Here is a 22,805-nt window from a genome sequence, read left to right on the forward strand (position 1 = left end):
CATGCACCCAGGCAATGTTCTAGGTGTTGAGTTTATAGCAGTGAACAAAACAGGTAAAAATCCCTGGGCTCGTGAAAGTTTTCTTCTAGTTAAGGGAAAGACAATATATATGTTAAATTAGTAAAATATATAGAGGTTAATGCTAGAAAATGTTAGATGCCAAGGAGTGAAATAAAACTGTGGAAATAAATGCTGGTGGACTGGTGGGGGCTACAATTTTTAACTTTGTGTTTAGGAAAGGTCTCACTGAGAAAGAACAGTTCTGGAAGGAACACTTCCCAAAGGAAGTGAAGGAGCAAGTTATCACATATAAAATCCCCAAAGTAGAAGAAGGCTTGGTGTGTTCCAGGATTAGCCAGGCCAGCACAGTGGGGAGAGAATGAATGAGAGAAAGAGTAAAGCCAGTTTCGTTCAGAGGACCTCGTAGGCCACTGTAGGGACACAGTCAGTGGAGAGTAATTGCAGCATTCTGAGAGCAGGGGTGACCTGACCCGATTTATGAGTAATGAGATTATTCTAGCTGCCGTGTTAAAAGTCAGTCAGATAATCAGAGAGAAGGGAGGAAGAGGAGAAATGCATCAATATCAACAGGATGTCTATAGTGAAAATCCAAATGAGAGATGATGTTGGCTAGGACCAATGCAGTACCCGTCGGGGTAGTGAAAATGACCTGTCTGAACAAGGTTTTAAAGTAGAGTTAACAGAATTCAGTCATGTATATGAGACAGAAGGAGAAGGGGCAGGACACAACCACTGAAGGAATGACACAGCAATTGAGGACAAGACAACCTGGTTAGAACCAAGATGGTAGAAGATTTGACTTCCAGTAGACCTTGAGTCTTCATGGCATCACGGGTGCCATGACAGTTCCAAGGCCGACCATAAAAGGCCAAAAAGTGGGCATGGGCCCCGTTCCTGGAAACCCCTGCCCCTTCCCCAAAGTAGTTGGAATAATCTTCCTACTTGTTAGCCTATGAAATTACCGAGCCCATAAAAACTTAACAACTCCACACCTCGTGGTTGTTCTGTCTCTTGCTTTCTGGGGTGGCCTACACTCTGTCTATGGAGTGTATATCTGCTTTTACTTTAAACTAAACACCCCACATCTCTTGGCCTCTCTCTCGCCTTTTGAGATGGCCCACATTCTGCCTGTGGAGTATGTATCTCCTAAGCCTCTTTCCCTTCTGACTGAGATGGACTCTATTCTGTCTATGGAGTGTGTTTCTCTAAATAAACTTGCTTTCACTTTACTATGCCTTGTTCTTGAATTCTTTCCTGTACGAGGCAAGAACCTATTCTCCAGATAGTGTGAGTGTAAGAGAGGAGTCAAGGACAGTTCCTATGTTTTCGTCCCAACAACTGGAAAGATGGAATTAAGGTGAGGAAGAAACTGAGGAATGAAGATGGGATTCAGATGCTTGTCAGTTGCAGATAGCACGTCAGACACACCTAGGAGGTGACTGAGTTTCCTGAGGGAAGCCTGGAATGTGTCGGCATATAAATGTTTTTAAAGGCAGGGCTACCTACATAATTTGTGAGGCCCAGTGAAAAATGAAAATGGAAGCCTCCTTATTGAAAAATTATTAAGAATTTCCAAACAGTGATAGCAGAACATTAAACCAAGAGTGAGGCCTTTCTGAGAGAAGGTGCCTGTGCACAGGTAGTGCACCCAGAAGGCTGGTCCTGGTTTAAGGCCATAATTCTAAATGGTAGCATCAAGAGAGTAATGTGGCCAGACAGATGTCCAAGGACTGAGGTCTGGGGTAGTTCAATGTAAAGATGGTAGAGCGATGAGAAGGATCCCTCAGAATTGACTGAGAAGGAGATTTGTATGGCAAGGTATTTGAACTGAACAAAACAGAAACAATGGTAAAATGTTTGATACAAACTTGGGGATTGTTCATTAGTATCTAGGCTCAGCCCAAAGCACTGGGTTATAGCCTCTGGGGTTTGCTGTGTCCAACTGCCAGGAGTTTTATCAGTTTGTATTGTTGCGTGATGGGTTACTTGACATTTGTACCACCCACAAGGCAACACCAGAGTTTCTCCATAAACCTCTCTATCTTTAAAATGATTGTTTAAATCACTTCTAGTAATTAATAAGATTTTGAAGTCCATTGGCCGAAGCCCTTCTGAAAAGCAGAAGAAAATCTGTGAGTGCAGGTGTCCCTTTGGAAGACACACAGATGAGGGAATAGACAACAGATTAGACAGAAACAGAGGAAGTGTAGCTTTCTCACTGATCAGAATGTGTGCAAAGCAGCCAAAAGGAACCTGGCTGATCGTGGCAAAGGGGAGATTAAACCATCCGGGCCAAGGCAGAAATATTCAGGAATAAATAATCTGTTTCTTATCTCACAGCACAAACTTGTTTGGGGTGTTAGGTTTCATCTAAGCTACCTTAGTTACTGAGGGGTTGAAAACTTACCAGGTTGGCTATCAGAGCCTACGGAGTTCTGTGTGCAGGGAGCTGCTTGAAAGTAAAAGCCTGACCTTTCTCCTGGAATAATACAATCACCTCCCTCCTCACTCTTCCTAGGGTCTTTAATGATTCCAAGCCATGACCTACATTCAGTTGACCTGGAGGTGCACACACGATCTGGTCAGAGAATGAAGAGGGAGCTGAAAAGATGTCACGTTAGCCTGCTCCGTTGTGCCGTCTCCTCCCTGGTTTATCCGGAGAGCATTTAAATCTGCTTCAATGTATCTGACTGCCTCGGGTTCAAAATGTCCAGGGGCTGTGGAGGCAGAGGAAGTGACAGGCTATAAGTGGACATAATAGAAAAGACACTCCTCTTCCCCCAAGTACTAATATTTTGGAGGGACAGAGGGCAGAAGGTGGGGCATAAAAGAAGGTTGGAACAAAAGAGGGTAACATTAGCATATCCAGTACCATTGTCAGCATCTCTCAGTGGATTTATGTTGACTATAAGGCGATTACACGGTTCCCTCCTGCGCTCTATAGGAGGTAACTTTGATACAGAGAGCTGGTGTGCTATTCCAGGCCAGTAGCATAGACAGTGACTATGGCCTTGACATCAGCAAGTAAGAGTTGACTTTTGAGCAAAATTTTATTCTCTGAAGGAAGATTACAAAATCCTCTTCCTTGACATCATATAGTTAGAGCAAGGCTATCAACTCGTCACCAGACTGCTTTGGGCAATAGGCCCCTTTCTTGTTCTGTGTACCTGGAAGGATGCTTTGTTGGCATCCTCTTAGATTCAGAGTGGGAGGGCACATAGTCTTTGTTGAGCTACTATTATTTTGTGCCTTTGAAACATTTTATAAAGATGTCATTCCATCTATAACCCTTCTATGAGAAAAGTATTATTTTCCCCATTTCATTGGTAGGAAATTAAAGGTCAGAGAGGAAAATAAGATCTCACATCTGCTCAGTTGCTGGAAAAGTTTTATTAGAGTTTAGATTGTCATCTGGTGGGTCGACTTGGGACTTTTAGCACAAGGCAACTCTAGAGTTTCTCTGTAAACTTCTTTACCTTAAAAAAAATTGTAAGTGGTGGTGCTGGAATTTATGCTCAGTTCTGCTTAAACATGTTCCTTCCTTCCATGGCTCAAGTAATTAGAATATTCAACAGGTATACAAGAAAATCCATGAGTTTTTTGGAATCAAGTGCTCATTTTCAATCTTTTAATGTAATCTTTCTATTTCTTCTTAAGTATGGGAGGTCTTGAGAACCCTATACTGCAGGATGCTAAGAGGTTAGTTTCTCTAGAATGACAGGTGGCATTTTATTTCTTTGCTTATTTTGCTTTTCTTGCTTTCATGGAGGTTATAGTACATATGACATTTTCATTTCATTAAATACTCAAAGATGAAGTTTAAAAACTGAGTCTATTCACAGCCCAAGGCCTTGTAACAAATACTTGGTCACCGTAAGGTTTTGGATCTTAGGGTATAATTTTTGTAGAGATGCTTTTCATGTATCAAACTCACATTAAAACGTTTTGGGAGTTGCTTTAGGAGAGAGCAAATAGTAAGATCGGCATTATGGTGTAATTTGCAGGCGTGGTGTCTAATGGAGAGCTTGGAACACTAAGCATAGTACTGTCTGATCCCAATGTCTGTGTTTATTGCATCTTCTTTGGAGTTGGTTTGCTGAAAGCATAGACTGCAGTAATACATTTAATGTGGAAGCTAGCATTCCAGAATCTTCTTCATGCTTCACATTTAGCAAAATCAAATGTACTATATATTACAGAAATTATTTTGAGTAAGGGTAGAAAATTATATTTCTGGTAGCAGATAAAATTTGTAAGATTTTGAAGTAGGAAGGTATTTATGAATTATTGTCGATACTATTTGGAGCAGTATGATACGTTTTGGCAAGACCAACAGATTAAGACATAGAAAAAGAAGCCAACTCATCAGTGTGGGTGTTCCCATCACTTTGTGGCTGTTTGACGTCTGGAGGGTTTTTGTCTGGTTTTTGTTTGCTTTTAAGTTAAATGGACTTGGCAGGGTCTGACGGGGACGAAGCTGATAGTTACCTATGTGAGTGGCTTTGGAATATTTACGTGTGTGGTTTGCATTTGGCTCTGTCCTTTCCTTATCTTCGTGCTCTTTCTCTGCAGCCTATTTCCCGCGTGGCCTTTCTGCAGCAATGCTAGCTGGAGAAGGAGCAGGAATTCCAAGAGGATTAACCAACACATGAGAAGCTTATGAGTGTTCATAATAATGAGTTACTTAAACTGGGTGGCAAAGCTTAGGGAGGTTTATGTGGTTTAAAGGCACATATTCACATTTTATCAGGACCTTCTTAATTGTAGCAGATCTTTAATTCTCTCTAATTTAACACAGGTTTTCACTCATTGGCAGGTAGCATGAGAGGCCATGACATGTAGCAATGCATTGCTTTGCTGAGGGATGTACTTGAATCATGTCTCTGTTGAGGCTGGGAGGCATGAGCCCAACTTAGAATCTGGATTCATAACTCATCATTTTGAATTTCTTACTTAAAACGTCATCAACTCTGATGTCCATTTGACAGAGTGGAAAGTTATGGAAAGCATATTCTGTGTGATTTGTGTAAATCACGGAGCTCTTCAAGAGTTTCAAAGATTTAAAAATAATGAGCAACGTCTGAGTAATTATTGTATCTAGAATCTTGTATAATTTCTAAAAAAAATATAAGTTACAGACTTTAAGGAACTTTATACCCATACTTTCATACTTCATATGAATTATTACAAATTTCATGTAAATGATTATAGTCACATAGTTACACATTAGCAAGTGCTCCACTGTATTTATTTTTCTATGCATTAGTTCTTTGAAGTAAAATTGAAATGTTATCATTAAGGTAAGATTTATCATGGAGGACTTCTTGGAGGAGGTAAATTTTAAAACAAACCAATCCTAAATGTCACCTTGTTGAAGGGTAGTCCTGTACTCATGATAGGGTCTTAAGCAAAGGACAGCCTTAGTGGTAGATGAATTGAACAGTAAGCTTGGTAATCTACATGACATGATTTTTCACACGGTCTCTTTCTCTTTACTGGTGCCTGAAGTTCTCTTCATGGTTTGGACAGTTATTTACCTGAAGGCTTTGTCATCTGTTAAAAGGAATATTCTACCCTAGGAAAAGGCAACCATAAGGCTCATTCAGGTATTTACCCTTGGAGGTAAATATATTTCAATCCTTTATTAAAATGGATGCAATCGGTTTGGGAGATTGCCAGATACAATTTGGCAACTTCATATTTTCAGAGATATCATTAGAGTGAACAGGTATTAAAGAAGATCATAGATATGATAAAGGAGATAGATCTCTTAATAATCTTAAAACATGGTTTCTTTATAGCCTCAGTATTTGAAGTTATTTAGGAGAAATTATATTTTGAGCTTGGTATATGAAAAATATAAATAGATCAAATATTTTTATTTTTAAAGATGTGATATATAACTACAATGGAATATTATTTGACTCTTAAAAAGAGAAGGAAATCCTGCCATTTGTGACAACATGGATGAACCTCAAGGAAGTTATGCTAAGGGAAATTAGCCAGATACAGAAAGACAAATACTGCATGATCTTGCTTATATGTGGAATCTAGAACAGTCAGACTTAGAAGCAGAGTGAAGAACAATGGTTACCAGAGACAGAGGGAAGGGAAAATGGGGAGGTATTAGTTAAAAGGTACAAACTTTTAGTTATACAAGAGGACTATGTTCTGGAGATCTAATATACAGTATAGTGACCACAGTTAACAAAACTGTATTGTGTACTCGAACTTTTCTAAGAGGGGAGCACTTGAGTACCACCAAAAAAATAAAAAGAAAGGATGAAAGAAAGAAAATGGTAACTATGTGAGGTGATGGAATGTTAATTAACTATTTTAAAAATATGAAATGATATTTTTAATATGGGAATAAATGTTTTACAGCTTAATGTAAAATCCCCATTCATTTTTGTAAATATTAAGACTTCAGAGAGATTTCCTGCTGAGAGTCCCTGAGCTTATGCCCAAGAGCCCAAGGTTCCTCCTTCATTCTCTCCTGCTGCCGAGGATACTGGGGTAACAAAATTCAAGATGGTCTCTTCTGTTTATGTCCAAAACCACAGATGTGGCAAGGTCTCATAGGATCACAGTCCCATGGGTTGTATTTAGAGGAAACAAAATATCTGGTGGAAATAGATGTTCCCGAAATCCTGTAAAAATGACAGAACTTCAGAGGTTGAGGTTGAGCCTCTCTCAGTTTGGTGAAGCCCTAAGCAGAGGTCCAAAGTCAGCAGAGAAGGGTAGAATTCAGGATTGATGCTATTCTTTACGCTTACTGTCACTAAGGTGAATCTGGTCCCGTGGGCACAGAGACCAGCTAATCAGCCCACATTTCCACAGACACTACCTGAAATCATGACAAGATAAACTCCATCTGGTTTTCTCTCATCCCTAGCCGCTGGCAGTCCTGCAAGTTGCCGTGGTCATTTCATAATATATGCTTATCCAAACATCAAGTTGTACACCTTAAATATTTACAATTTTTATTTTTTGAATATACCTCAATAACCTTGGGGAAGAAAAAAAAAGATTAAAATACTATCATGTTTGTTTTAAAATACTATCCTGTTTGTTTTCATACCATAATGAAAAAGCCAAAAGCGGTGATTTTAGGTTTGGCTTTTTCAGCTCATTAACCTCTTGATTATAGGAGGAAAAATCTTCCAGAGGGACCTCTCTTTGTAAGTACCAGAGCAGTCAATTTCAGTGGAATAAGGATAAGGAATGAGCACAGGGGGAGGATTTTCAGAATGCAGATGTCAGGACCCTGTCTCCAAAGAGCACATTTCCAACCTGGAAGGAGGAAGTCGTACACGTTTTCTAAAAACACTCACGTTTATTTTGATCTGATGCAAAATCATTGAGAAACCCTCCGGAATTGTCCTTTAGGGGGGCTGTTTAAAAAAGATCAAGCCCTTTTCCTTATGACATGCTTGTGATCTATCAGGTTTGGAAGCTGGAATTAAGTAATTAGGTGAAGATGCAAACACTGGCATTATTCAAGCAATAGTGTACAATAGTGATGTTCTGGACTATTTCATTACCACTCTATTTCCATGATAAGTAATTTACCTTCTAGGTGAAGTTTATTGCAAAGAATAACAGTTGACCCTGTGATAGCTCCCTGAAGAAGGGCTGTATCACATAAATTGTTAGTCTTTTGCTAGACTGGTTTTGCTCCTTTCGTTATATATGCTTAATTAAATCTAAAACGGAACCTAAGCTCCATCAGACTACTTGTTTGTTTGTTTTAAGGAATTGGGCTTCATAAACAATACAACTTCACCCACATTTGCAGGTGAGGATAAAGGAATGCTTGACTATAATTAAGGGCAATTTCAACAAGTACCTTCTAATGCACCTTTAGCAGAACAGCTGGAATAATTTCAGAAAATGGTTGTGTTATTTGCTTTACCTTAGATCAGACTTACCAACATTGATTATTTTTTTTTCTTTTCCTCCCTCAGATGTACATCCAGACAACAACACTTACTGTCTCCATGAGTTTAAGTGCTTCGGTGTCTCTGGGCATGCTCTACATGCCCAAGGTTTATATTATAATTTTTCATCCAGAGCAGAACGTTCAGAAACGCAAAAGGAGCTTCAAGGCTGTGGTGACAGCTGCCACCATGCAAAGCAAACTGACCCAAAAAGGAAATGACAGACCAAATGGCGAGGTGAAAAGTGAACTCTGTGAGAGTCTTGAAACCAACAGTAAGTCATCCGTAGACTTTCCGATGGTCAAGAGCGGGAGCACTTCCTGACAGATGTACGTTGAACGTCCTTCTAATTAGTCTTGGGGACTGTGCTTCCTGGTTCCAGGGGCATAGTGGTACTCGTACACCGTGAAACCATTGCAGCAGTCAGAACCACGCTCCTCTCCATAACTTAAACACAAAATCTCTTTCACACAATGTGACACTAGGGTCTCTCTTCTGAGGCATTACACATCTTGAAGCTTACGACTATGCTCCATTTATAAAATTATCCTTCAGCACTTAGGAACTATTCTCCAGTTTTTGTTCGTTCAGTATTCCTCACTCTTCGCTAGACTTAATCGTTAACTAGTATTTTGGGAGCATGCTATGGAAGATCTTACACAAATAAACAACATGTTATTTAGGTATTTAGGGAAATGAGAAAACTAGTTAGCCAACATGTTAGGTTAAGTCATAGTTCATATTTGTTTTCCCCAAGTGGCCCCCTTCTTTGCCTTCCCTTGACTTCCTTCTTGAATATATTACAGTAATTAGAGCTCTTCTCTGAAAGCCTCATGACCCTGAAAATAGGACCCTTTCCACAGCTACCACTCCACTTTTCCTTTCCTCACCTATCTTGCTTTTTCTATGATCATCCTTGAAAAAGCACATGATAATGATACACTGGTACCAAACTAATCCAGTAGAGTTTAACTGAGCTATTCAAGTCCAGCTTGGTATCAATGGCAGAATAGTAAATAGACTGAGGCTATGTATTGCAAAATACCAGAAAGCTGAATACAGTGAAAAAACATATATCAAAGTTCTGTGGATGGTTCAAAAAGAAATAAAAGCTAAGGTCTTTGCATTAGAGTGGCTTCCTGTCTTTGGGGAATACAACATAGATATTTAATAATTAAGGATAAAACCCTTTGCAAAAATGTGCTCTTCCTCTCACATTCCTCCAGCAGGCTGTATCCCCTATTCTCTGTACTTTTGACCCAAAATACAGGGAACATTGAGCTGATTTTCTCTGATTTAATTATCATAGTAACTTATAGTCTTCACTAGAGTCACAAACCTTCCCTTATATCAAGATTTCCAAATGAACATTATCTATGCTAATGCCACATATGTTGGACCATCCTTAGAAGATAAATATTGATTAATTAAATTTATTGGCTTCAATTACTATCAGCCTTTTTGGAATTACTGGCCAGATCCTCTAGGAAGATGACCTTCAACTTATGACTATCAAATTTAGTCACTTGTAGACAAAGAACCCTTTTACGAATTTCACAAACACTCCCCACATATTCAGCCTTATGCAAGCATGAAACCTTGAGAAGGTGCAAGAGAAGGTAGAATAAGGATGGGTTTTGGTATCAAATCGTTATAATCCTCTCTGATTATAGGTAAGCAGTTTACTAATAGTGGGCCTATTTGAGCTTTTACCAAAAGATGTTACTTTAACTACTCTCAAAGACATCGGAGTAGATTGCTGGTGATTTCAGGGCAGAATTTTATCTGTGTTTTTCTGCCTTGAAAGCATCAGTGCAGTTAAAACCCACTGTAGGATGCCAATGAACTGGCCAATGATACGCTTTGAATACTGGCACTTCTCAATATGACTCATCAGATACACCTGTTTACCAGCAGCAACCCAGAAAACTTATATAATATGGTTGTAAATAGAAACAACCAAACAGACAGTAAAATAAATACCTGTAAATCCCAGAGTCACCTCTGGAATGTGGTAAGGACAAATATTAATTAGCTTTTCCCGCTCCTTTACAAAATAAATTGGTTCCCTGAGGGAAAATTTCCAGTATTGATAAAGATCAATCCCAGGTTAATCTCACATAGTTTATTTTCCTTCTATTATTTTCTGCTGATGTTGAGATGGAAATTATGTAGCATGTGTGCATTTCCCTATTTTCTCTGCAATAAGAATGAAAGGTTACAAATGGGGGGCCTGTATGCAGGTTAAGCCAGTAAATTCTGGAGGAGACAGATGCTCACCTTTGGAAGGTAAAAGAAAGTTAAAAAGGTGAACCAAGATGAAGTCAATCACTACCTGAAAGAGGGTTAAATCGCACTTTGGAGATTTCAGTGTAGTGTTCATCTTTTCCAGGAGTGGTTTGGGTTGAATAAAATAGGCCTGATAAAGTGATTGTACTTTACACATTCAAGAGGGACAGTGTATGAAATCTTCACATATTCTTCTGCAATTCCGTGCCAGGTAACCACTGTCCACCTTTGCTCATTTACACGATGAGCTGTCATGGATTCCTTGTGTCTCTGTTCACTCTACAACAGGTACTAACGGTTTGAATTGAGTCAAAACTGTTTCTAAAATCACATACTCTCTAAAAGTTCCAATTACTTGAGTAACTTAAATGCAATATTTTTCTTTTAGAAATGTGCCTTCTGTCTTTAGGAGCATAATAGAATCTTGGAAGAGCTTTTGCCATTCAACTCTCTGTAATTGGTACCTTGCCTCCACAGACTCCAGATAGCTCCTCCTCTCAAAATGGGTGGAGCCTATTCTCGCAAATCCAGGGCTGGTTTATCCACTGGAACAGTATCCACGTTGCTACATTCTTATACGTTCTGCTACCAGACTTTCGATAAACCACCATTACTACAATGGAGTGACATAGATGACAGTGTTTGTCAACTGTAAATCACTGAATGAAGGTCAAAGTTCCATTGCTGCTATGAAAACATAGATTGGTCTGTGGTCAATAGAAAAGAGAAGACTTAAAATTCATAAACTATTGTTTTAGCATCCCATTTTTTCCCCCATACGTTAAGGATTTTGATAATTACGGCTACTATTCTACAGTTAGGTTTTTTTTTTCTGACCAATTAAGTGTGTATTTATAATATACATGCAGTGTTTTTCCTTTATAGACATGGTACCTTACAGGTCCATTAAACTAGAAATTTCCTCTTCAAGATGGCTTATTAATGCCAGACATTCTGATCTCATATTTAAGCTTTTAAAGGTTCTAAATCTACACGGAATAAATATAAGCAATGTGAAGCTGGAAGGGAGACCAAATGAATCCATGTTAATGACTGAATTTGCAGAATACTACATTTTACACATAAAAGGTCAAATGTTGTATCATAAAAGTGTGGAAAGAGAGTTAGAAACAAAGTTGATACGTATGAATTTTACCAACTGTACCCAATTAACAAATGCTGTGACATGGTATTCCTTAGGCTATGTCCGTGAATAATTCATGAAAGCAGCTGCTGCTGGAGGTAGATCGGCTTTCTCTAGCTTATGAACACAGTGTGGGGTGCGCAGGAAATTCACTGCTGCTGTGTTCAAAATTGATCTTCATGTAAGCCTGTTCATCACCAGATGCTCAGATGTACGTCTCTGATCCGTTTTGCTCTTAATACTTCTGGGATAAAAGTAAAATTATCACCGTTGTCACGAAAATATACAGACATAGCTTGCTTTATTGTGCTTCACGCTATTGCTTTTCGCAGGTACTGCATTTTGTCACAAAATGAGCGTTTGTGGCAACCCTGGGTTCTCAGATGCTGCTTAGCACTTTTTAGCAATAATGTATTTTTGTCTAAGGTACGCACACTGTATTTTTAGACATAATGCGATTACACACTTAATAGACCACAGGATAGTGGAAACATAACTTTTATACGCACTGGAAAGCCAAAAAAGTTCACGTGACTCACTTTATTACGATATTCACTTTATTGCTGTGGTTTGAAATCGAACCGGCAGTATCTTTGAGATACGCCTGTAGATTGGCCTGTGGTTAATAGAAAAGAGAAAACATGAAATTCAAAAATGCTATTGTTTTAGCATCCTTCTTTCTTTCCTCTTGCAAGGAAAAAGGTAAGATTCTCGAAAGCTATCTGCCATTCACAGTTTGCCCCTTACCATTGTTTTAAAGTTGACTAAATCATCAGTTTCCAAAGCCTTGAGTCCCTTTTCTATTAGTAAAATGAAGATTACGTTCCTTTTGTAAATCATAGTCTCAGTTCTTAATAGAATTCTACCATCTTTTTCCCTGGAGGTCACTTCCAGGAGTTCAAAAAGTGAAGTATGAATTTTCTTCACTAATTTCTAATTAGCTTTAGAGTCTTCAAGTTGGTATGATCCTTGAAGATTAACATCTGAATATCATCTTCTTCAGGGTCTTTTGTCTCTTGTTCCTGTTTCAACCATAATTTTTCTTTCTAGTTATCGACAAATTTGATAACTATCCCTGACATTTTTAAGTCACTGTTAAAGATATTAAATAGGGCGTGAAGTTGAGCAATATTTTTAGGGTTTGTTTTTCTAACTCTTATGAAACTTTTTCTTCATCTCATCTCAAAGATTATATGAAAGTTTTTCAAAAACATGGTTGAAGTACAGATTTTATTTTCCTAGAAAAAAATTCAAGGCCTATGAGCATATTATATAAATTAGAAATAAAAATAAAATATAAAAGTAGGGATCATAAAAATCATTCTGTTTCACTTCACACAACACTGAAGGTAACAGACACCTTACCTTTTGTAAAGGTAACTAGAAAAGCATCATTCCATATTGATTCTCCAAGACAACAGCCATTCCCCTGCCTCCATCTTCACAAAAACCCAACACTGTGGATTGTGGACCAGTGGTGAAACTGAGGCCTGATGACCTGGTTCAGTGACCTTTCTTTCACTCATTTTGTAGAAAGAGAATGTCATTTACAACCAGGTCTAAGATCCACTTCCTTTCTACTGTGCCACACTAATAACCTAACATGAGCAACGTAGATAAGATAAGCAGATACGTCACCTGTTTTTGGCACAAAGCTTATAATATTCAATAAAATAAAAAATAGCAAAAACATCTACAGCTAGCACTTCCTGGGCTATCTGCAGTAGTTTTAGTGATTGTGGACTTTGTATGATCTCAGTTGCTGGTAAGAACTTGTCTGGTCAATTTTCAGTGTTTATGTACACTGAAATAAAATGAGTCTGATTGCCAATTATTTCAGAGAAGAGATTTTACAATTTTCTTATTCAATGTTCAAGAACTAAGTTATTGTCTATAAATCTGTTTCACCCTGAATTGGATTTATGTAGTGAAATACATACGTGTTTTGCATTTTTTGTCTTTCTTCTTATGATTATTCATTCTGAGTTTCACTGAAAAATAGGACATCACATTTTCACTTTAGAACAGAGATTTTGTTCCATCACATCTTTCAAAAACCCAAAGGGATTATTTGGATTTAGATTTGTATTTCTGGAACTTTAAGTATGAGTATAAATTTGACTTAGAACATTTTCTTATTCATATCCTTCTAATAATTTTATAATACTTAGTTTTACTTCATAGTAAGTTGGTACCAGAACAGTTAAATATTCATTTCCTTCCTTGAGTCTTTATTTATTTTTTCAAACATCTCCATTTGTATCCTTTGCATGAAACCAGGCCACAAACATATGTTGGCAATACACATGGGTATTTCACTGCGTTCACTTCTAGAGTCTTAGAGTATTATTTTTAGATGGAAGATACATTCATTCTCAAAGCACAACAAATTATGACTAACTTTTTTTTTTTGTCATCAAATCAGACTCAAAGAATTGAGGTCTTTAATTTGGATTGTAAAAAAAATATTTTTTTGTATTTTATAGAATAATTTATAATCTGTTCTTTCATTTTTTAATATTGTAAATGTTTGTTAATCAAAATACACACTGAAATTGAATTTCACCTAAATTTATTAAAAAATAGGACATTCACATTTTTAGTTTTCTGCTAAACATAGAAATGAGACTAGTGGTTTTACAGATTAAAACTTCTGCATTTTTGTTTCTACCATCGTTGAATTCCTACAGCATGGTTTAAAGTAACATGTTGTAAAGACTATGTATCATAAAAATAGCCATTCCAAGATTTGAACTTTAAAATCATTTTAGCAAAATAATTTATTATTATGTACTATAATTTGTCTTAATTTGTCTTAACAGCTTCCTCTACCAAGACGACATATATCAGCTACAGCAATCATTCAATCTGAAACAGGGAAATGATACAATGTGAAGAACTCTGGTATGTGATCTTAAACAATGAACAGTGACACCGCCAAAAACTCACTCCTGGAGATCTCTGTAGACTACAATCAATCAAATCAATAGTTAATCTTGTAAGGAACAAAAAGTAGCCACAAACCAAAAGTATCAATACAGGGAGTGAAGAAACCCGTGTTATACAATACAACCAATGAGTGTCAAGCTAAATTATTGCTTACTCACGAGCAGTTTAAAAAAAAAAAAATCACAAAGGGAAAACTAATGTTAGCTTGTGAAAAAAAAATGCTGTTGAAATAAACCATGTCTGATGTTATTCTTGTAAGTATTTTTCTGTGATTGTGAGAACTCCCGTTCCCGTCCCACATTGTTCAACTTGTATAAGACAATGAATCTGTTTCTTGTAATGGCTGACCGGATTGAAGCCCTGGGTTGTGCTAAAAATAAATGCAATGGTTGACGCATGCGATTTTTTATACAAATAATTTATTTCTAATAATAAAGGAATGTTTTGCAAATGTTGAGAGTTGTTTCGTTCCAGTTTTAAAGCCAGGGACAACTCTTTCCAGTTGGCACTTCTGCTGTGATTTAACTCCTGCTGTAAAAGCCCTGGTGTGCCAAGAAAATACTGTTTCCTCGAGGAATGTGTTTTTGTACATTTGTGTGTTTGTGAAGAAGATTGTCTCTTATTCCTATATGAAAAAATTATTTGTGTAAGATTTTGTGACTATCCCAAGATTTATGTAGTAGCTTTTCATAGTAATTGCTTCTTTTATGAAGAATCAAGGCTTGAGGTAATCTGTTTCAGGTATCATAATTAACAAATGATGAGTTAAACTTGACTTGGGAGACTATAATATGAAAATCACCATCTAAATGTATATCCAAGTGTCACTGAAATTCTCCATTTTCCAAGTCAAACTTTTGCATAATGAAATATTCCAAGGTATGTAATATTTTTTTTTCTCACCTGGGCCTATTATCCACTGAAGTCAGTGAAGTAATGGGCCTTTCCCAGTACATTCCTCAAAGCACAGAATTAGCATATTTATTCCCTCGGCATCACTAAAGAAACCACAGTTCAGATAATATGTCAATGCTTTCTTATTTTCCAAATGAAAACATTCATTGGTTCATAGAACAGCATCATTAAAAAGAGTGAAAACAGGAAGCCTGTGTCATGCTAATAAACCACGCTAGGATGGATAAAGGAGCCTGTTAAAGGCTTTCAAATCTGCTACCATTTTCATCATGGGCTTCTCTATTCCATACAATCCCAGACATCCATCAAGTCAATGGGTCCCTACAATCATTTTGTTAGTAAATGTTCTCTCTGCTGAGTTAGCTTGGACGGCTCATTGCACTCCTTACAGATATAAAGAGCTATCTGTGCTCCGGAGCTTCAGCCCAGATATTGACAGTCACTTTATTTAATAGGGAGAGTTGAAGTAGCATAGCTCAGGCTTCATCAACATACAGTAACATTTCCTAGACCCCTGCCCAGACAGAGAGCTGCACACAGAAGGAAATGTGTACTTACTGGCCTTTTGTTGAGTTTCTCCTAATAGTATTTGTGGTTTGTGGATAATATTTAAATTAAGAGTGAGAGTATTGCTTTCAGTTTTCGGATAATCTGAATTACTGATAAATATAATCCTGTAATCAGGATCGTCACCCCACCTCTAGGTGTGCCTTTCTAGATAAGACCTAGCTTAAAACAAAACTAACTCGTAACTGCACATTTAGGATATTTGTTGTGCCACGTAGCTCAGTCCTAATAGCCATACCAAGAAAGGTAATTACAACTGTATTTTAATTTTTAAATTGACAGTTTCCTTCGTATTGGAGATTGTGAGTCATTTTAAAGATTTTTTTAAAAACTAGTGAGTATCCATGTTTGGTTGAGAAAAATGCTTGAATTTTACGAGCCTTGCATTTCATACAGAGTAAAATTCAAGTAAACAGTCGTATTTCATTTACTAGTTGATTCTAGTCAGGGTAAGTGGATGCAACAGGGTGATTATGAGAGCAAAGCTGGCTCTCAGGCCAAAGGAGGGTTATTGTTACTATTACTATGTTTCCTTCTAAGGCTTTAGGAAGAAAAATAAAATACTAAGCAAAATTTGTGACATTTCGAAATTGTTCTTCCTATTGTAAGCTTACCAATCGGTTGTCTTTCCTAAGTACGTTCATAAATAATGGCCATTATTTGGTGTTCTACACAATTTATTTAGCTCATCATAGAGTTGAATAATAGTTCTCATAGATTTACATATGCCAATCATCCTTTATAACAGTATCTCAGTGGGAAATTCTCTTCTTGATGAATCTATCACCCTCCCCAGGCAGTGGGAGGATAACCTCCCTCAACCTCTTACAGTAGGAGCCGGAACATTTTGACCTCCACTGTGTTTACTTTCTCAGGGATTTTGCTGAGGCCTCAGGAGATAGACATATAGGCTGGGACAATGTGGGGGGGCATCCTGTAAGAAGGATTCAGCATGTGCTGCTAGTGGTTCATAAGTCCCATGCTTTAAAACGAACTGCCTGTGTATTATAGATAAGCAAATGCAAAGTTGCATGGAAAAAATAGAGTATTATATTCTTTAGAATCGACCTTGTGTTTTATTCCGGCCAAGAACTGTCACATCTAATCTCAGCATGCCAGAGGGAATGCTAAAAATGTAGCCTACAGTAATATTCAGCAAATGTCATTAGTAGACAATAAGCGATTTATTAGTGTGACCTTGAGCCAACCAAACTTGACCTCAATTTAAAAAAAAAATTAGCTTATACTAGCTAACATTTAAAGGCATCTCAATCAATGGTAGTTGATCTGGCACAAACTGATTTTATTTTTAAGGAAAACTACTCATAAATTTAAACTGGAAGGATGACCATTGGAACATGAATAGGAACTAAATGAATAACTTAATTTTTAGTGTTTGTCAGAAATTTTTACATAAAGTTTAGCATTTCAGATGAACAGGATTTTAATTTAAATACCATATTACAGGAAATCTCACGAAGAATAAAAGTTTGTGTCATTTATATTCCCTTTCCCGTTAACTCTATATTCTTTATTATTTACCAATGACAGTGGAGAAAGAATATTAACACTCTTCTAAATTATGTTAGCCAACACTGATATTCAGTCAGCAAGTAGAAGAAATGACATTCTTAAACTCCATTATGCAACCTTACCAATTTTTCTCATTTCATTTATTTAATTTCCTTATCAGTATTTCATCCATCTTTTAGAACAAAATTGCTAAAAATAACAATAAGTTTTCATGAAAGGATGAATAAGAAATAAAACCAAATTATAGAATATTTTAATTACATGTAAAATAATCTATAGGAATGCTTCTTTTTTGCCTATATTACAGTTTTCCTTTAATGGAGATATGAATAATGAAGAAACATTTGACCATAGCTAGAAGAAAACATTTCCTTAAGAAATGATGTCCAAAAATGTTCAGAAACTTGCTGACAGTCTTGGAAAGTGTCATATTATAGTAGCAAAAAGCAGAGCAGTTGTTTAAAAAAAAAAGCCTTGTTTATGACTGTTCTATTTTACTGTTTTCTTTACAAATTTTTTCTTGTAGCATAACCTTTAATGATGTTATGACTTTTGGGTGCCATTATTTTTTAACTTTACCCTTCATGGGACATACTGAGTATTTTTCACTCTGTTGAATTTAGTGTATTATAAATGTAAAGCCTTGTATTTTGACTTACAAATCTACTTTCAGAGCGATGAGGATAGAAAAAAAATAGAAATCTGACCTGTTAAATATTTATTTTTCTAATTGTCTAATGCCTAACTAAGTAGTTTAGGCAAAGCTAATTTTGACAAATAACTTGTTACAAAGTCATGAAGGCCAAGCATGGATTGGGACCTATTAAAAGAAAAGAATTGGCTATGTCATGACTTGGATGGGAGGCAGGGGTGATGTGGTTATAGAAAACAGGAAAGACAAATGATCAATGTGATGTATCAGATTTTGAAGTTAGCATATGAAATTATTTACCAATGTACTAAGTCCCATTAGGTAAGTTAACTGGAGCATAGGATGATCTTGAGAGCTAATAAAAATTGTCAGACTATTAATTATGAAGTATAATTCTGAAAGAATTAAAAATATAACTTTCATACAGAAGTAAAATGACCAAGTCAAGGATTTTATTCAACTTATTTACTAATGAGAGAACCAGTAAGATGTTAGAACTAGTACAAAGAGCATTTGAGAAGTTGATATATATATACTTAATACATGTAAATATTGGGGTAAATCAGAGGAGTAGCTATAAAACTAGTTTAGTGTCTTAAGACATAATAAACCATAAACTGAGAGGTTATCTCTTCATTGGACAGACATTATTTGAATCTACTGGATAAAAGTTGACAAATTAACCCCTGCATCTACAGAGCTATAAAATAGCCATGTTGACAGAAATTCAAATGTAGTACTGGACTAAGATGAATCACCATTACTATCTTTTGCCTATTTCCAGGTTTTGGATAATTTTTGTAAGTTATATTTTGTTTGATTTCCCCTTATTTCAAGCATTGCATTGGCAGTATCTGGACAATAAGCATCAGAAACATACTTAATATCATAGTAAGACAATCCAAGTTAGTAATGGAAGGGTCCTGTTTTAATTATTCTCCCCTATCTTTACTCTTTACTATGTGTGCAATTCAGAAGCTGGATTGAATAAGATGATATGGACAATAAGGACGATAACTGTGAATGAATGTATAGCTGCCTTCAGCTAACAGTTCCCTGTCTGGCAGTTCCACAAATAATCTGTGAAAGTATGACTTCTTCCTTTTGTTCCCTAAGTATTGTCTTCTCTAGGAGGTATTTCTTCTCCCTTTTTGTAGTATATTACTCTAAAAGGGCAAATTAGCTTTCCAGGTATCCTCAAAGATGTCCAGCCTCGGATCATTTACCCCATCTCCATGCACACCTTCTGTTTGTCATTGGCCCATCCCAACAGGTCTTTTCTCAGATTCTGCCACTGGCATCTTCTGGGCAAGAGAAGCAAGAATGAAAGAGCAGGAGTTGGCAAGGGGAAAGGTATGATGAATAGAACTCCAGTTTTCCACAAATATTCTAGAATAAACAAACCCCCATCCACCTCTTACTTCCCACTTGAGGCTCTGCAGAGCAGGTTAACGGTGAGTGTAGGGCCATGGCACACTCTTTGTATGTGGAACCAATATTCTGAATGGAGTCCTAGAGCACTGGTGCTCAATGAGAATCTTTACTAATCTCCTGGACCAAGGAAGGAAAAGCAATCTTAGGAAGGAGAATTATAAAATAGATGAAATGTGGCTTACTGAGTTTTTTTTTTCCCTCATAATGTTCTTGAACTTCTTCAAGATGGCATCCAGTTGGCCAATAGCCTCTACATACGTTCTAGGTACTCGGAGATCCACTTTTCCCATTCTTCTATGTTTGGACCCACTAATACTTTGCTGTGCTCCAATGCCTCAATCCTAAATTACTTTTCTGTGTCAAAGTTGTCCCCACCCACAACACATAGATATCAAATAGGCATATCAAAGGCCTCTAGAGAAGCTACTACAGCTGGATTTTAAGTTATAAAATATATATTTAAGATAGTTGAACCACTCACTTTATTTAGAATCTATTTATGGAGGACCTGCAATGCAGCAGATGTTGTAGGTGCTGAGAATATAACAGCAGACAAAAACAAAGACAAAAACAAAACACCAACCCTGGTCCCCAAGGCATTTATATTTCTGTAGAAGAGATAAGTAATAAACAACATAAATGTATAAATGCAGGGTTTGTAAGATAGTGATAAATACTGATGAGAAAAAAATCGGAAAATGGATGGGAAATAGGTTAAGAAGTAACATTTCTAAAGTAGAGTACAGGGTGGAAATCTTCAGTAGGATTGCTAGGGAAGATGACATTTGATCCGAAGCCTGAAGAAAAGGAGGGACTGATGTACACAGTGACCTGGGGAAGAGAATTCTAAGGCAGAGGGACAGCAAGGAAATTGGTGCCAAGGCGGGAGCATATCTAGAGCAGGATATGGTAAAGGGGTGGCGTGGAGTGGGGGTGCTAGACCTTGAAGAGCCTTGTAGGTCATTGAAAGAACTGGAACTTTTACCCTGGCTACTGGGAGACCATCACAGGGTCTTGAGAAAAGGAGTGACATAATGCGTCTTAATTTTAACTGAGTCTTTCTGATTGCTGTAGTGATATGAGATTGACTAGCTTCAGGGAGGCAATGGCAGAAACACAGACACTGGTGAGCGATTCTTGGATGATCCAGAGTAGACATGATCATGGATTGGCCTGACTAAAGCAGTGGAGGTGATGAAAGGTGGTTGGTTAAAGTCTATATATTTGAACGGAAAAGAATATTCCTAATTTGCTGATGCATTAGATGTGGTTGAGAGAAAAGGATGATTCCAAGGCTTTTGACTTAAGTAACTTGAAAGGACTGTGTTACTATTTATGGAGATGAGGAGACTGTGGAAAGAGTGAATTGAAGGAAGTGTAATTCATACTAATGCATGAATGTCCAATATTTCTTCCCACTCGGGTTCCTTGATTTGCATTTTTAAAGATGCGTTGATCATCAACTAGAATAACTTTAGAAATCCTGGGATAAATCTGGGGATAGGAAATATTCTGAGAACAAGCATTTGTTCCCTCCCAGATATTTTCGGCAAGATATCAGATCATCTCCTGATGTCACCAAATCCTTCTCTCTTCTCTCACCTCCCTCTTCCAGGCTAAACCCTGAGTGGAATTGTTTTTCTTCCTGGCTTCTCTCCACAGCACTTATCTACCTCCTGACGCCTACCCTGCAAGCTCTTTTGTGGTATTTTACATTGTGTTTGGTTATTGTTGTAGTTGTTGTATTGTGTTGTTGTTTCTCCAGGAATGGCCTGTGAGACTTTGGATCAACTTTAATCTCTCAATTTCTGTTCCTTTGGTTTCTGAGTTATTTTAAAGTGAATGAGGCTCCTCAAAATCTACCCCAGGACTATTATTTTTACCGCCATTCTCTTATCTCAATCAAGACTCTCTCTTTGTCCAAGAAGGTCAGCTGCCTCCTTAAGAAGCATCCCTATCTGCCTGAAATAGAGAATAGGTAAATAAGGGGGATGTTGCCTGAGGTTATAATAACTATTAAGGGGCGACATGAGTATACTGCTTTAGTTACGTTTTCTTCTAGTATACAAACTCCCTATTTCTCAAGGGCTTGCCTTTAAAAAAATTTGATTATTTAATTCATTCAATCATTCACTTTTTCTTTCAGTAAGAACAATGTGAAAATCAAATATTAATTCTTGTGTGGAGATGCAAAGAGCTTACGAGCTGGGAGTGACGATAAGACACCTAATAATGATAACAAATACAAGAATTATAATAAATTGTAATTGCTATGATTATGACGCTATGTCAGACAGCTTTCTGTGTGCTGTACTGGGGTAAGTCTTGCAACAGCCCTGTGGGGTAGGTACTATTATTACTTCTGTTTGTAGATGATGACATGGAGAGAACGACTGATCAGCTAACTTGCGGAAGATCATGTATCACATAGGTGTGGAGCTTGTACAGAGCTGTGTATTGGTCAGAATGCGTCACCTGAGAGTCAGGACACAACCCTACAGGGGTCAGCTGGGAATATTAGACACAAGTCTACTCCTGTTGCTGGACTCCTTTGATTTGGCTTCTGATATTAGCATGCTATGCATTATGACCTGTTCTAGGAGAGCTATCTAACCTGCCTAACTTTAGGAAAGACATTTTGATGAGGGCTATCAAAATATCTTTGGGTAAATTCAAATTAGTGTCAACTTTTTTTTATTTGCTTGAAAGTTTAAATTTTTATTCTGAGTTGCCTCTAATGTGCAGTTTTTAAAGTTATCGGTGTACATCATAGGACCAGACACAGAACGTGTGCCTTTTCCTTCATGGTTCGTGGTTTGTTCTATCTCATTTAAAATGTCTCAGATGCTACGAAAGAAATAAAATGAAAAGACCACTTGAGGGACTTACTTACAACTTACTGATAAGTTCACACAAATCAACTTAGTTTTATACTTTGCTATATTATTTAGAAGTTCACTCAAATCATTTATAAATGTGTTCTCACACTTTTAAGGATGGCAAGCCATGATTGATTCTTTCATGTGCAAGCAGTTTCTTAAGTTAACTACCGCATGATCTCCTTTCTAAGATACAGACATTAGTGTCATAACATCTTACAGGCAGGAAGATCAAAGCTGAAATTATTGAAGTTCGGTGTCAAATCACCCATCACTCACTGAGCCAAGAATTGAACGTACAATCCACAATGCTGGGCTAACACCCCTCAGACCAAATGAGCTCAGCCATCATCCTTCTGTCCTGAGCAGTTATTAATCTAATGGCTATTTACTGGGCCCACAACCTTAGCATTGCCATGAGCAGAAGCTGTCTACGTTTGTGAAGTCTATTACAGTGGGAACTCTTCGCAGGGCAAAAAGGG

At 37.2% G+C, this 22,805-nt stretch overlaps 1 protein-coding gene across 3 annotated transcripts in view; it reads left to right on the forward strand.

The window, feature by feature from the left end:
* The window catches only part of GRM8 (glutamate metabotropic receptor 8), a 680,033-nt gene extending 665,441 nt beyond the window's left edge, over positions 1 to 14,592 (forward strand). For 2 of the 3 annotated variants that reach the window (XM_072964560.1, XM_072964562.1), the window contains 2 exons: positions 7,989 to 8,235; positions 14,217 to 14,592. In XM_072964560.1, the coding sequence (XP_072820661.1) occupies positions 7,989 to 8,235; positions 14,217 to 14,266 (297 nt within the window). In that variant the 3' untranslated portion in view covers positions 14,267 to 14,592. Of the gene's footprint in view, positions 1 to 7,988; positions 8,291 to 14,216 lie in introns of all 3 variants that reach the window. The other variant, XM_072964561.1, reaches the window with a different exon arrangement.
* Positions 14,593 to 22,805: the final 8,213 nt, after the last annotated feature.

Source organism: Vicugna pacos, chromosome 7 (assembly GCF_048564905.1).
Source record: "Vicugna pacos chromosome 7, VicPac4, whole genome shotgun sequence".
NCBI lineage: Eukaryota > Metazoa > Chordata > Mammalia > Artiodactyla > Camelidae > Vicugna > Vicugna pacos.